The sequence below is a fragment of the Suricata suricatta genome, chromosome 13 (assembly GCF_006229205.1).
Source record: "Suricata suricatta isolate VVHF042 chromosome 13, meerkat_22Aug2017_6uvM2_HiC, whole genome shotgun sequence".
NCBI classification, from domain to species: Eukaryota; Metazoa; Chordata; class Mammalia; order Carnivora; family Herpestidae; genus Suricata; species Suricata suricatta.
Window position 1 is genome coordinate 20,800,931 of NC_043712.1, and position 13,955 is coordinate 20,814,885.

A 13,955-nucleotide genomic window follows, 5' to 3' on the forward strand; every position below is an offset into this window, starting at 1 on the left:
TAGTGGAGGCTGCCTGCCAGATTCCATCAGCTTTGTGCATGTATGGAGGCCATTACCTATGGAAGGCCGGGAGACTGAATAGAGACAATTGCTGGAAATGTGCCCAGGAGTCAAATGGAAATTAACCAGTCTGTAAAATATGGCTCAGGTGTGTGTGGAGGGAGGGGGGAGGATGGGGCAGAGGTGGGGAGAGATGATGAATTTTGAAAATTCATATTCACATAGTAATGAATTTGACATTAATTTACTTTCAGAAATAGACTGTGGCACCCCTCCTGAGGTTCCAGATGGCTATATTGTAGGAAATTATACTTCTAGGCTTGGCAGCCAGGTTCGTTATGCTTGCAGAGAAGGATTTTTCGGTGGTCTGGAAGATACAGTTTCAAGCTGCACGGCCTTGGGCACATGGGAGTCCCCAAAATTAAATTGCCAAGGTGAGTTTTCAAAAGGTTCAGGTTCCCAGCTTGTATCATTTTGAGATTGTTTTCATGTTTCTCTCTAAATTTCTCTTTAGGGTTAGTGAATGAATTAAATAGATTCAGTAAATCCCTATTGTTTGTAATAGGTTTTCAGTTGATGCTCTTGGTATTTTCAGGAATAGTTATCTTATCCTCTGCAACTAATGATAATCCCACCTTTTTTTTAAGTTGTAATTTTAAAATTTTATTTGAGACAGAAAGAGTGCGAGTGGGGGAGGGGCAGAGAGAGGGAGAGAGGGGATCTCAAGCAGGCTCCGTGTTGTCGGTGGGGCTCGAACCCACAAAACTGTGAGACCATGACCTGAGCCGAGAAACCAGGAGTTGGATGCTTAACCAACTGAGCCATCCAGGCATCCCCATCTTCTAATTTTCTATATTTATGAAAATTCGGTTTCTCTTGATTGACCACAAGCTAGTATTTTCAGAACAAAAAGTTAAATAGCAATGTTGACTTTGAATATTCTTTTCTAATCATGACTTTCATGGCATTGGTTTTAGTTTCTCATGACTTTGGCTTTTTTACGTGTATCTACTTAGATAGATATATATTTTAATGTTTATTATTGAGACAGAAAGAAACAGAGCATGAGTAGGGGAAGGACAGAGGGAGACACAGAATCCGAAGCAGGCTCCAGGCTCTGAGCTTGCTATCAGCACAGAGCCTGACACGGGGCTCGAACCCACGAACCGTGAGATCTTGACCTGAGTTAAAGTTGGACGCTTAACCGACAGAGCCACCCAGGCGCCCCTCTACTTATATTCTTATGCACATGGATCCAGTGTTATGTGCCAAGTGCTGTTCCAAGCACTGTATATTTGTTGACTCATTCAATCCTTACAGTAACACTATTAGTATGTGCTGTTATTATCCCATTTTACAGGTGAGAAAAGTGAGGCATGGAAGAGGGAAGTAATCAGTTCAAGGTCATGCAGCTAGTGATAGAGCTGAACTTGAACCCAGGAATTCTGGTTCCAAGGTTGTATTCTTAATCATGCTGGTATACAGCTTCTGTTTTCATGATGATGGTGGCTTTTGGTTTGTTTTCTCCTTTTGGCTTTCTCTCCATTTATTAAAATTATCTTTTTTTTGGCATGACATAATCTTAAGGAAGCACCTATGCCAATTTTACTAGGACTTAAAAAAATCAGAAATGAGTTATTTTTATCATGTCTTCTAGACAGGTGTTAAGGTGATCGTATATGTTTCTGCTTTAAACTAGTCCTATCTACCGTACGATTATATTATTAGATTTCCTGATAATTATACATTCTAACATCTGGAATGGATTCTTCTGGGCATTTGGTTTTTTATTCTTTTCATCTGGATTATAGTTGCTAAATTAAAAAAATTATTATTAGTATTTTTAAAGTTTATTCATTAAAAATTTTTTTTTTTTTATTTTTGAAAGACAAGAGAGAGCACAGGAGGAAGGGTCAGACAGAGAGATGCAGAATCTGAAGCAGGCTCCAGGTTCTGAGCTGTCAGCAACAGAGCCCGACGCAGGGCTCAAACCCCCAAAACCAGGAAATCATGCCCTGAAGCCGGACACTTAACCGACTGAGCCACCCAGGCGCCCCTGTTTATTTATTCATTTTTTGAGGGGGGGTGGCAGAGAGAAGGAGAGACACAGGATCCTTAGCAGGCTCCATACTCTGAGCTGTCAGCACAGCACTCAATTTTGGGGGTCGTGGGTGGCTCAGTAGGTTAAGCATCCAACTTCGGTTTAGGTCATGAACTCATGGTTCGTGAGTTCGAGCCCTGTGTTGGGCTCTTTGCCGGCAGCTCATATCCTGGAGCCTGCTTCAGATTCTGTGTCTTCCTCTCTTTCTGCTCTTCTCCTACTCACACTCTGTGTCTGTATCTCTCTCTCAAAAAATAAATAAACATTAAAAAATGCTTTAAAGTTATTTTATTCTTATTTTAGAGAGAAGGGTAGAGGGGCAGAAGGAGAGAGACAAAGACAGAGACAGAGAATCCCGAGCTGGTTCCATGCTGTCAGTGCAGAGCCCGACTTGGGGCTTGAACCCACAAACCATGAGATCATGACCTGAGCTGAAATCAAGAGTCAGATGCTCAACCAAATGAGCCACCCAGACGCCCCTGCTAAATTTCATTTAGAATTTTTGGGCTGCCTGGGTGGCTCAGTTGGTTAAGCAATTGACTTTAGCTCAGGTCATGATCTCATGATTCATGGGTTTGAGCCCCGCATTGGGCTCTGTGCTGACAGCTTAGAGCCTGGAGGCTGCTTCAGATTGGATTCTGTCTTCCTCTCTCTCTGCCTCTTTCCCGCTCACGCTCTCTCTCTCTCTCAAAAATAAATAATCATTAAAAAATTTTTAAATAAATTTCAGTTAGAATTTTTATGTTGATATTTAGAAGAGAGATTGGCTTATTTTCTTTTTCTGTGCCATCAGTGTTGGGTGTGGTGTCAGTATTATTCTTAATTTTAAAAGAGAATGTGAAAGAGTTTCTTTCTTTATTCTTTGGACTACTATAAATACAATTCTTAAAGATTTGGAAGATTTCACTTAAAAATTATTTGGATATGGCTGTTTTTTTTCGGAGAAGTAGCCGTGGGGCTATTAAAAAATCCTATACTTATTATTGGTCTACGTTTCCTATCCATTTTGGTGACCATTTTGGCAATTTACATATTTCTGGAAAATCATCTATTTTATCCAGATTTTCAAGCTTATTTATAGAGAGAAGTATAAAGCAATCATTTATAATTTTCTATAGTTATAACTGTTCATAAGTGAAATATTGGAAACAACCGCAAATGTCTATCAATAGGAGATTAGTTAAATCATGGCAAATACATGAAATGGAATATTATATAGCCAATAAAATTACCTTAGAAAATAATATTTATTGACATAGTTTAGTCTTAATAGTATATTACTGAGTTATCAACTATATGTGTAACATAATCTTAATTTTTAAAGAGTTCATATGTACATATATGCTTACAAAAGTTTAGAAGGGTATATACCAAAATATTAGCAGGAGAAACTTCCACTGTGGTGGGGGGGATCATGGATGATGTTCATATTTGATATTCTTTCTGTTTGGAAAGAATTTTAAACATATTAGACAAAGTAACAAATTTGTTTCCATTTTGGAAAAAAGAAAAGTTTTCACTGAATTTACTGCAGAGCTAGGAAATCTCAGTGAGGTACTTGGCTAAGTTAATTCTTGTTCTGTTCCGATTTGTGATTCAGGCTCTAAACACATTTTGATAGTTAATTATCATCCTGGTGGTTAAGAAATTCTAAAAGTACATTTGAGTTCTAACGTTATCTTTCAGTGGGTCAATTAAAATGCAGCACTTAGATTAAAATGTGCCATAATGCATATCCAAGAACTCCCTGAGGATTTATATAGGAAAACCCAAATAAAAGAGTTAGTGTGGCTTTGAGGACTGGTCGTCATCTGGATTGCTGGACTGAGGATGGAGAAAGTTAATTTAGAGGAGAGTACTTGTTACATTCCCCGAAGAACCGTTACTTCAAAGACCTTCACTCCTTTTTCCCCTCCTCTAATAATTGCTCCGTCTGCCTGCTGACACCTTCCTTCTCCTCCCCTGTGTCACCACATGGCCACCAGCTTCTCAAGGCTGTGCCTGCTCTTCTGAGCACACCCCTTCCTCTTAATTCTTCCTCTTTGGGGCTCCAGATTCTGGGCTCTGTGCCAGCCAGCGCTGTATTCTCAGCTGAGAAGGATAAAGCCACAGGAATTGGGAATTCCACTGAAAACACTAGCAAACTGTGAACTTGAACAGGTACTTGGGAAGGGAGCTCCTGCGTGTTACAGATGCAGCTTTGGTGTCCGATTTAACAGCCTTCCCCATCAGAGAAGGTATGGTTGGTGGATTCCCGCTGTTTGCCAGTTACTGTCCCTGGAGGCTCTGCTGACGTGGCCAGGCCCCTGTCTGAGCAGCCCTGAGGTGGGACCTAGAAGTGAAGATCACAGCTTCTAATGCCAGGGCGTCTGGGCCTCCTGAAACGCCAGTCCCACATTTCCGTCAGCTCTCTGGAAAAGACAGAATCAATCTCTAGTTTGCATTGCCTGTTATTTTATTATTACTTGTTTAATTTTCAGAAAAGATGCAAGTTGTACATGGCACTTTAGAGAACTTAAACTTTTAAAAGTCAACCAAGCCAGAGGCAAAGAGAGAGAATCTCTTCAACCGTGTTATCATCAACAACAAATCCAGAGTTCAGGTGTGATGCTAGAATAACTGTAGACCTTGTGACTAAGGAACTCGGGGGCCTGGGGGAGGAGAAAAGACAGGTATACCGGGAACTGTAATGTAAGGGTGAGCTCCTGAGTATTACGTGAGAGGATGGATAGACGCTGAGAGTTCTGATGGGAGGTCGGGGGTTCCAGGGATGAGGTGACATTTGTGCTCTTCTCTTTGAGTGGTTTGCTTGCTGGGTAAGAGTCCGGCAAGGGTTGGTGTGCAGTGTTGGTGGACCAGTTGGAGGGTTCAGGGGGTGGCGTGGGGTGGAAATCTGTCTTTCAAGATAAAATGCAAACTCCTAACCACAGCTTCTGAAACCAACAGGGTTTTGGCCTTTTTGGCTTCTCTACAGGTTACATTTCCCATCATTCTCTTCCAACCACATGTTGAGCTGCTATCAACATCAGGACCTTTGCACGTGCATCTCCCACTGCTTAAAATACTTGCCGACCATCTTAAAAAGTTTTTTTATTGTGGTAAAATACATATAATATAAAATTTACCATTTATAAATAGACAATTCAGTGGCATTAAATACATTCACAGTGTTGTGTAACCATCACTGTTTATCTGTTTCCAGAATGTCTTCATTATCCCAAACAGAAACGCTATACCCATTAAACAATAACTCCTCATTCCTGTGTCCCTCCAGCCCCTGGTAACCTCTGTTCTACATTCTGTCTCTGCCAATTTGTATTCTAGGTACTTTACGTAAAAGGAATCGTATAATATCTGTCTTTTTGTGTCTGGCTTATTTCACTTAGCACAATGTCCTCAAGGGTCATCCATGTTGTAGTGGGTGTCACGACTTCATTCCTTTCTAAGGCTGAGTCATATTCCATTCTGTGTATATATTTGGTGATGGAGTCTCCTTGTTTTTGTTTGTTTTTTTACACAGCAAGCTTCTCATCTTTTAAGTTTCAGCTTCAGTGTCACCTCTCACATTACTGTCTTCCTTAGTACCCAATATGTCACTGTCTTATTTATAATTATTTTTGTGGTTTATGTCACCCCTACTGGACTATAATCTGGGAGCTCTGTGACCACGGAGTCATCCTCAGCATGATCTCTCCAGCACCCAGCACCCTGCCTAGCCTATCTCAGGCCTGTGGGAGCACCCTGAACTCCTGTGGAAGGGGGTGCAGACCATGCCTGACATTAGGGACTTGGGTCCTGAATTGCTGTCCCGGATCACATGGCTGAGCTCTGCCGAAACCTGGCCTCCCGTCTTGTTTCAGCCCTCAAGCTTCACGTCCTTTCCTGATTCCACTCTTCCGTACCTTCACTTCTCACTCGGCATGGCACCTCTGGGCTTTGATGAAGCAGGGCCAAGGCCTTGAGGCTGATTCCCATTTTCCCCAAATCCATGCATATGGCCCTGAAAAAATGGGGGACCCAGCACTGTGGGCTTATTTCAGAGGCGAGAGCTTCTTTGAGTCGGTTAATGAGGGTGCTACACGGTTTCTAATGTCAGAGCCTTTCTCTAAAGGTGGCCAGCACTTGAAGGTTGATAAGGTATTCTGTAAACACTGTCTCATCTGATGTTTAGAAATTCTTTCTGAAGTGGTTAATAGGGTATTTCTCATTTCACATATATTCTATTTACAACTAATAATGGGTATGATTTCCAGTTAAGAACCAGAGAGTGGAAGTGACTTACCTTGCTGTCACCAGCTGAGGTATCAAGATGAGAACCCAAAGCACTTTCTAGAAGGCAAATTCCATGTAGAAGGAATCCTTGTGAATGCTGGAGGTGGGAGTCAAGAAGGAGAAGCTGGAGGGCCCGGAAGCACACAGCAGGGTCTGGGACCCGCCCAGAAGAATATTTATTGTTGCCGAGTCAAGTCTTCCTCTTTTGAGATTTTTCTAAATAGAACCCAATCTCACTTCTGCAAAGCGTAGAGTGTTTGAAAAAGTTTTGACATAAATTGGAACACATATTAGGGCATTCGGGTGAGGAGCTGCAGACAAGTCTCATTGCCCCGCTGTCTCTGAACTTTGAGCAGGGGTATGGAGACGATTCTGAGACCACATCAGACCTGGCAGGAAAGTGTGCCCCAAGTGACTCGTGGCCTCTGCCGTGAGCGAGGGAGGACAAGTGGCAGACACTTACCCTGTGTTTATCTGTGTTCTAGGTAATCCTTTGAAATAGACTTTCTGGCACCCTCGCTACATACTGATCTCTTAAAACATTTAGGAAAACAGTATTGACTTGCTTGCTGCGTGCAACAAATCTCCTGTGTTATCCTTTTGCCAAGTAAATGCCATTAAAATATGCCACTCACAAATGGAGTCATTGCAGCGTTCGGCATGAATGATGACGCTCTCATAAGACTGTTACAGCTGGTGGAGCGTGAGCTTTAGGATCAGAGACTCGTGTGAGTTTGGGCTGAACCACTTGGGAGTTGCGTAACCAGCTCTAAAATTCTCTAAACTCCAGTGTCCTTCTGTAGTAGGGGCTGAGATTGTTTTCATCCTGTGGACTTATTGTGGAGATTCAATGAGCTAATGATATAAAGCACTTGGTGTTGGCTTGATGCAAAGTTCCTGCTACATGAGTATTCATCTTCGTAATGAGAGGTCATCAGCTACTAGGGAGTGGCAGGTAGTGTTTCTAACTTGAAAACGTAAGATCTTTGTGAAATTTCCTCCCACACGGTGGGGAGGTCTAAAATCCTCCAGATTTCATGTTACCTGATCTATTAGTTTTTAATTCAGATATTCTATTTACCAGTACAGCATTAAAATGAAGAGTTTTAATGTTATTTTTTGAGAAAAAAAAAAAGATTCACATGCTGCCCAAAGCATCCACAACTCCACAACCATTATCACGTCTACAAATGAAGAGATTGAAGAGATGCGCTGTTGAACCCTTTGTTTCTTCCCAGCAGTCCTGCTTTCACCCAGCCTATCACCTCCCCTGTAGTTTCTGAAGTCTTCAGTTTCCATACTAGACACAATTTGTTGACAATCAGTGTTGTTATGTGAAATGGAAATTTTTTTTCTTCCAAGTGAGCTTTCTCTATGAATATGATCTGAAAGGAAATGTGTTGTTAGCCGAGGAGGCTAACATTCATGGAAGACTTTAGAATACAAAATACATCAAAAAGTTATTTTCTTTTCCCCTCCTGCCTTGAGGGCAAGTGGACTTTTCGGTACTAATGAGCTCATTAGCTTAGTTACAGCCGTTAATAAGCTGCTCTTGAGAAGTGCTTCGTGGCTCCCGTCACCCTCCCATTGTCCTCTGATGATGCCAATGCCGTTTTCTAAATGCAAGGTGCCGCATACAGAGATGCTAGATTCCAACTCCCCACATTGACGATCTATGAAACTTCGTACTCCAGTGCTCCTGGAATGCGGCTCTAACTGCACGGGGGCCAGTTAGGAGCCTGCCGTGAAGTTCATGAAACTTGGTCATAAGGTGACACTTTTCAGCCCCATTTCTTAGGCCATATCTCATACGTATCCACATCACAAGAATTAATGTTCATAATAAATTAATACAGCCCACGAAGAGCTTACCCTTAAGGGGGGGAAAAGAACATTTTTACAAATGAAGAAAATATAGGGCTAAGTGCTGAATTATCTGATCCAGAACACACGGATTGTGTAGACTCTGATGTTAACCTGACCGTTTGGACCCTTACAGGCTACCACGTCACACGAATTTCTAGGCGATATGTAATTCTGCTTTGACTCTAAGGCACAACAGAGACATTCTGTTATTGTTGTGTAAATGAAACTGACTTTAATATGATTTTCTTCGGTTTTCATATTTGTTGCTGCTTCTCTACCAGGACTTTCCATCTACTAGTCTATTTCTCTGGGAAGATTTTTTTGGAGTCTGTATCAGTATGTGGAATAGGTCTATCATTCCTTCTGCTGGCAGTTGGCAAAACGTCTACTCAATTTATGAACATTATTGGTCTTTTTTTTCCATTCCTAGCTTGTGTATTTATTGGTCCCTAACACAGTCTTAGACGAAGCCTTAGATTACTATGTTATTTCTGAAATCAATCACATTATTGTGCTGAGGTTCATAATAGGAAGCAGCCAGTGGGGATGACATTTGTGACACAGTCGGTTGTTGATTAGATGCCATAAATCGCCTGTACCTTTCATCAAACAGATTTCCTTCTGGAATATTTTCTTGGGTTGAATATTAAAGCTAGTAACGTGGATAAACATTTTTACCTTCAAGATATGAAATAGAGTTACAGTGTGAATGTGGTCCTTGAAATTGGCACAGCACATCTTCCCCCTGGGGAGGCAGGTTTTGCAGTTGATTATTTGAATAAAATCACAGATACAGTAGGGTAGTAAGGAAGCATTCCCAGCCATGTTCATAATTAGTAGACTGTATTGCTGATACATTTCCAAATGTTGTTCCTTCATAATATAATTAGCCAGAGAAATGTGTGCTTAATTGAACACCCCTAATGCATATCTACTGAAAATCTGTGCTCTTTATTTTTTCTTTCCTTTGGATATAAACTGGTTTTTTTAAAGTTTAGAAAAAATTTTTTTTTAAAATTTTGTTTAATGTTTTATTTATTTTTGATACAGAGACAGAGCAGGAAAGGGGGGGGCAGAGAGAGAAGGAGACACAGAACCATAAGCAGGCTCCAGGCTCCGAGCTAGCTGTCAGCACAGAGCCTGACGTGGGGCTCGATCCCACGAACGTGAGATCTGACCTGAGCCGAAGTCGGAGGTTTAACCCACTGAGCCACCGAGGCGCCCCAAAAAATGTTTATTTTTGAGAGAGAGAGAGAGAAAGTGTGTGAGCAAGGGAGGGACAGAGAAAGAGAGAGACACAGAATCTGAAGTAGGCGCCAGGCTCTGAGCTGTCAGCACACGGAGCTCAAACCCACCAACCATGAGATCATGACCTGAGCTGAAGTTGTATGCTTAACCAACTGAACCACCCAGGCGCCCCTAAACTGTTCTTAAATGCTTATTTCCTTGTGATAGTGAAAGCTTTGGGCATTTTATATAGAACCATATTTTAATTTAATTTATTATTTTTTAAAGTTTATCTATTTATTTTGAGAGAGAGGGAAAGTGCATGTGAGCAGGAAAGGGACAGGGAAAGAGGGAGAGTGAGAATCCCAAGCAGGCTCTATGCTGCAGCTTGATGTGGGGCTCGAACTCAACAACCATGAGATCATGATCTGAGCCAAAATCAAGAGTCGGGCGCTTAACCAACTGAGGTACCAATGTGCCCCAGAGTCATATTTTTGTCACCACCTATTGCAACCTCCGATGGGTTGATTTTAGAGTATTTCTTAATAGCAGCCACCTACTTTCTTGGGTACCGTTAGGTCTGAGGAGAAGTGGCAGTAGCAGCCATCTCTCCTAAGTATGGTGGGGGTATCCCAGGGCTCTGTTAGTACTAAAAATGCTTCAGGGTATCACACTGATGCAGGGATAAGTCTGTTTCCAGCAGCTGCCTTGCTCTGGAAAAGCTTGTGGAGGCAAGGTTTGTTAAAGGGAGCTGTTACAGAAAACTTCCATACTGATTTGAATGCTCCTTCATGCAGACTTTCCTCCTGATGTTTTAGCTAACCTCTAAGGTCAGTCCCAATCAGAGCCTTGAGTGGACCCCTTAATTGTGAGGCTTTCGAGATTTATTTATTTTATTTTTTATTTTTAAAAGTCTGTTGGGGTGCCTGGGTGGCTCAGTCGGTTAAACATCCGACTTCAGCTCAGGTCATGATCTCACAGTTTGTGAGTTCGAGCCCCGTGTCGGGCTCTGTTGCTGACAGCTCAGAGTCTGGAACCTGCTTCGGGTTCTGTGTCTCCTCTCTCTCTCTGCCCCTCCCCTGTTCACACTCTGTCTCTCTTTCTCTCAAAAATAAATAACCAATAAAAATTTTTTTTAAATTTGTTTATTTTGAGAGAGAGCACCCTCGCATGCACAAGCATGCATGAGTGGGGGAGGGGCAGAGAGAGAGAATCCCAAGCAGGCTTTGCACCCTCAGTGCAGAGCCCAACATGAGGATCAAACCCATGAACGGTGAGATTATGACCTGAGCTGAAACCAAGAGTCAGGTGCTTAACTGACCGAGCCACCCCGGCACCCTAACTCTTTCCAGATTTAATGGACCTGGGTTTTGGGGTCATACATCCCATGGCTTGAATATTGGCTCTATCTTTTACTAGTGGTGTGACTTTTGAATGTGACTTCAGCTCTTAGCTCTTAGGGGCTTTTAAGCTCCATAGTCATATCTATAAACTAGATGAGAAAAAACTATCTACCTTGCAAGATTTTCTGTGAGGAATCAATCAGATAGTGTATATCTAATAGACTTATGTTTAGTAGAATTTTGATGAATGCTATTATAATTAAAATTATTGAGGTTTGAACAACATTCCCAGAATTCCCCGGTACAGGACTATACTAGATTTTGTGAGTCTTTTACTCTATTTTCATCTACTTGGTGTTTGGTAGATTGGATAACAAACACAGAAGTAATGTATACCTGTCTTGTTATTTATACTTACAACGGACCGAGGTCTGTTTCCTTCCTCAGGGGCTGTTATTCAAATCAAAGTAACATTTGTTGCATCTCGAACAATGATAAAGTAGTAGTGTGCTGTGAAAAGTTCTTTATTATTTACTATGTGAAATGGACTATTTTCAAAGAAATGTATGATTGTTTTATTTATTTAAAATTTTAAAATGTTTATTTAAATATTTACTCATTAAAAAAATTTTTTTAATGTTTTATTTAGTTTTGATACAGAGAGAGACAGAGCATGAGAGGGGGAGAGAAGCAGGCTCCAGGCTCTGAGCTAGCTGTCAGCACAGAGCCCGACGTGGGGCTCGAACTCACGAACATGAGATCTGACCTGAGCCGAAGTTGGAGGCTTAACCAACTGAGCCACCCAGGCGCCCCTATTTATTCATTTTTAAGAGACAGAGAGACAGAGCACTAGCAGGGGAGGGCAGAGAGAGAAGGAGATACAGCATCTGAAGCAGGCTCCAAGCTCTGAGCTGTCAGCACAGAGCCCAACACGGGGCTCGAGCCCACAAACTGAGATAATGACCTGAGCCGAAGTTGGACACTTAACCAACTGAGCCACCCAGGAGCCCTAAAACATACTATTTTAAGTAGGCATTGTGGGGGTGCAAGAGATTATAAAATAAAAAGTCTGTCCTTTATGAACTGGCCATATATTTGGGAAGACATAATATATTCATAGAAAGACATTAAACCCTTAAGCAAGTGATGATAAATGGTAGCTATTCATACTAGTATTTCACTTAGGTTCTCAGCTGGGGGTGTGCATAAAAATCAAACTTGGAACCTTGTAAAATGTGGTTGCCAAGAACCCAACTCAGTACTACTGATTCAGAAGAATTATCTCTGGGGAAGGGGAGAGGCTGTGAGGCTCCAGCATGGGTGTTTTTCCAAAGCCCCTTAGGCAATTTAGATGTACAGCTGCTGTTTAGAATTGTGTTTAATCCAAGCCATGCTAGAATCTTCTCTAAATATCTCTTGCCAAGAGACTCTCCAACTCGAGTAGCTATGGTATGGGAATGCACAGAGTCATGGGCCCAGGTTGCCTACCACTGGGCACCTCCCTGAGTTGCTGAACCTTAGTCCCTAGAGACCAAATCCCAAATTAATATGTTTTGTATTTTTATTTAAAAAATTTTTAAAGTTTATTTCTTTCTTTTGAGAGAGAGAGAGAGAGAGAGAGAGCGAGCGAGCGAGCATGAGTAGGGGAGGGGCAGAGAGGAAGAGGGAGAGAGAGAATCCCAAGCAGACTCTGCACTGTCACACTCATGAACTGCAGAGGTCATGACCTGAGCTGAAACAAAGAGTCAAATGCTCAAATGACTAAGCCACCCAGGCGCCCCATGTTTTTGGTATTTTTAAAAATCTTGTATTTGTGGGGCGCCTGGGTGGCTCAGTCGGTTGAGCCTCCGACTTCGGCTCGGGTCACATCTCACGTTTGTGGGTTCGAGCCCCACATCAGGCTCTATGCTGACAGCTAGCTCGGGGCCTGGAGCCTGCTTCCAGTTCTGTGTTTCCTTCTCTCTCTCTGCCCCTCCCCCTCTCATGCTCTGTCTCTCTTTGTATCAAAATAAATAAAACATTAAAAAAAAAGTTTAAAAAAAAATCTTGTATTTGCAACAAAAGCCACCATGCCTTCTGTTATTCTTGGTCATGTCCAAGGATGGAAGACAGTTTAGTTATCTTCTGTATTCTTATACCTTTAGAATCTGTGCTTCTCCCTTAATCCAATTACCTATCATTGGGTTCCTTCCCACGCTCTCCAATGTGTTGTTTAGAATTCCAGTTTCAAGGTCCATAAACCTGCCTAAACCTACACCCTCAATCTCTCCATTGCAGTTCCCTCTGTTTCCTGCTATAACTGAACCCTGGTTTTAACTGGCAGATATTTTAGATGTCAACAATGACCGGGCAGCCTTATGAAACATTAACCACCTGTTCGGTTGGCTGCTCATGTACACACGAATATACTCATGTCTTGGAGTGTTTAGGGCCGGTGGATGTGTCTAAAGGTTTGATACTGGGAAAAACAGGATGAAGGCCAAGAAGCCTAGCATCTGGTAAACATGTATGAAAAGGGAATTAATCCCTGTGAGCAAATATGGGACTTGGGAGGTGGGCAGGGTTAGAGGATTTATGAAATGACCACCTGCTTCTGGTCCCATAACTCCTCATGATTTGAATCTGCACTGACCAGAGACTCCTTTTTAAAGATCTCAGAACCAAATGACTGGTCAGGTGGGTTGAGCTGTTGTATTGAAGTTATGATAACTTCAGTGACAACAGATGAAAGCCTGTTATGAGAGGCCTCCCTCAGGGAAATAACTCTGGGGTTCTGCAACAGACCGGGCATCCATAATAGGATGGAAGCGAGTGCAATTCCATGAAATTTATTTGTTCTCTATCAGAGCTTGTTTAAGAAAAGCAACCTAAGGCCAAGAGGGGCTGATGGGTAGTTGGGAACAGATCGTACCATTTTCTCTGTCTTGAGTGCCTTATCTCAGTAAATGCACTTATATTTTAAAAGCCTGGATGTCAGGAGTGCTTAATTTTCTTGGGTTTCCACAGACTGGGGAGAAAACTAAAAAGCAGAATGAATGCCAAAAGTTGTATGTATTTTTCTTTTGTATTTTGGTATGGCTGGGATTGGTGGTTGCATTTGGGATTATTATAACCTTCTTATTTTATTTTATTTTTTTAATGTTTTT

The 13,955-nt window shown here is 41.8% G+C and overlaps 1 protein-coding gene and 1 long non-coding RNA gene across 2 annotated transcripts in view; one reads left to right on the plus strand and one right to left on the minus strand.

Annotated features, from left to right (window-relative positions):
* The window catches only part of SUSD1 (sushi domain containing 1), a 145,648-nt gene that overhangs the window by 41,583 nt on the left and 90,110 nt on the right, over positions 1-13,955 (plus strand). Inside the window, exon 5 of the mRNA XM_029919632.1 lies at positions 255-434. Coding sequence (XP_029775492.1) covers positions 255-434 — 180 coding nt within the window. The remainder of the gene's footprint in view (positions 1-254; positions 435-13,955) is intronic.
* On the minus strand, positions 3,330-6,504 carry LOC115276251. The gene is made up of 2 exons (XR_003901865.1): positions 6,384-6,504; positions 3,330-4,512 (listed from the first exon to the last, which is right to left on the minus strand). It is a non-coding gene; the product is annotated as an uncharacterized LOC115276251 (long non-coding RNA).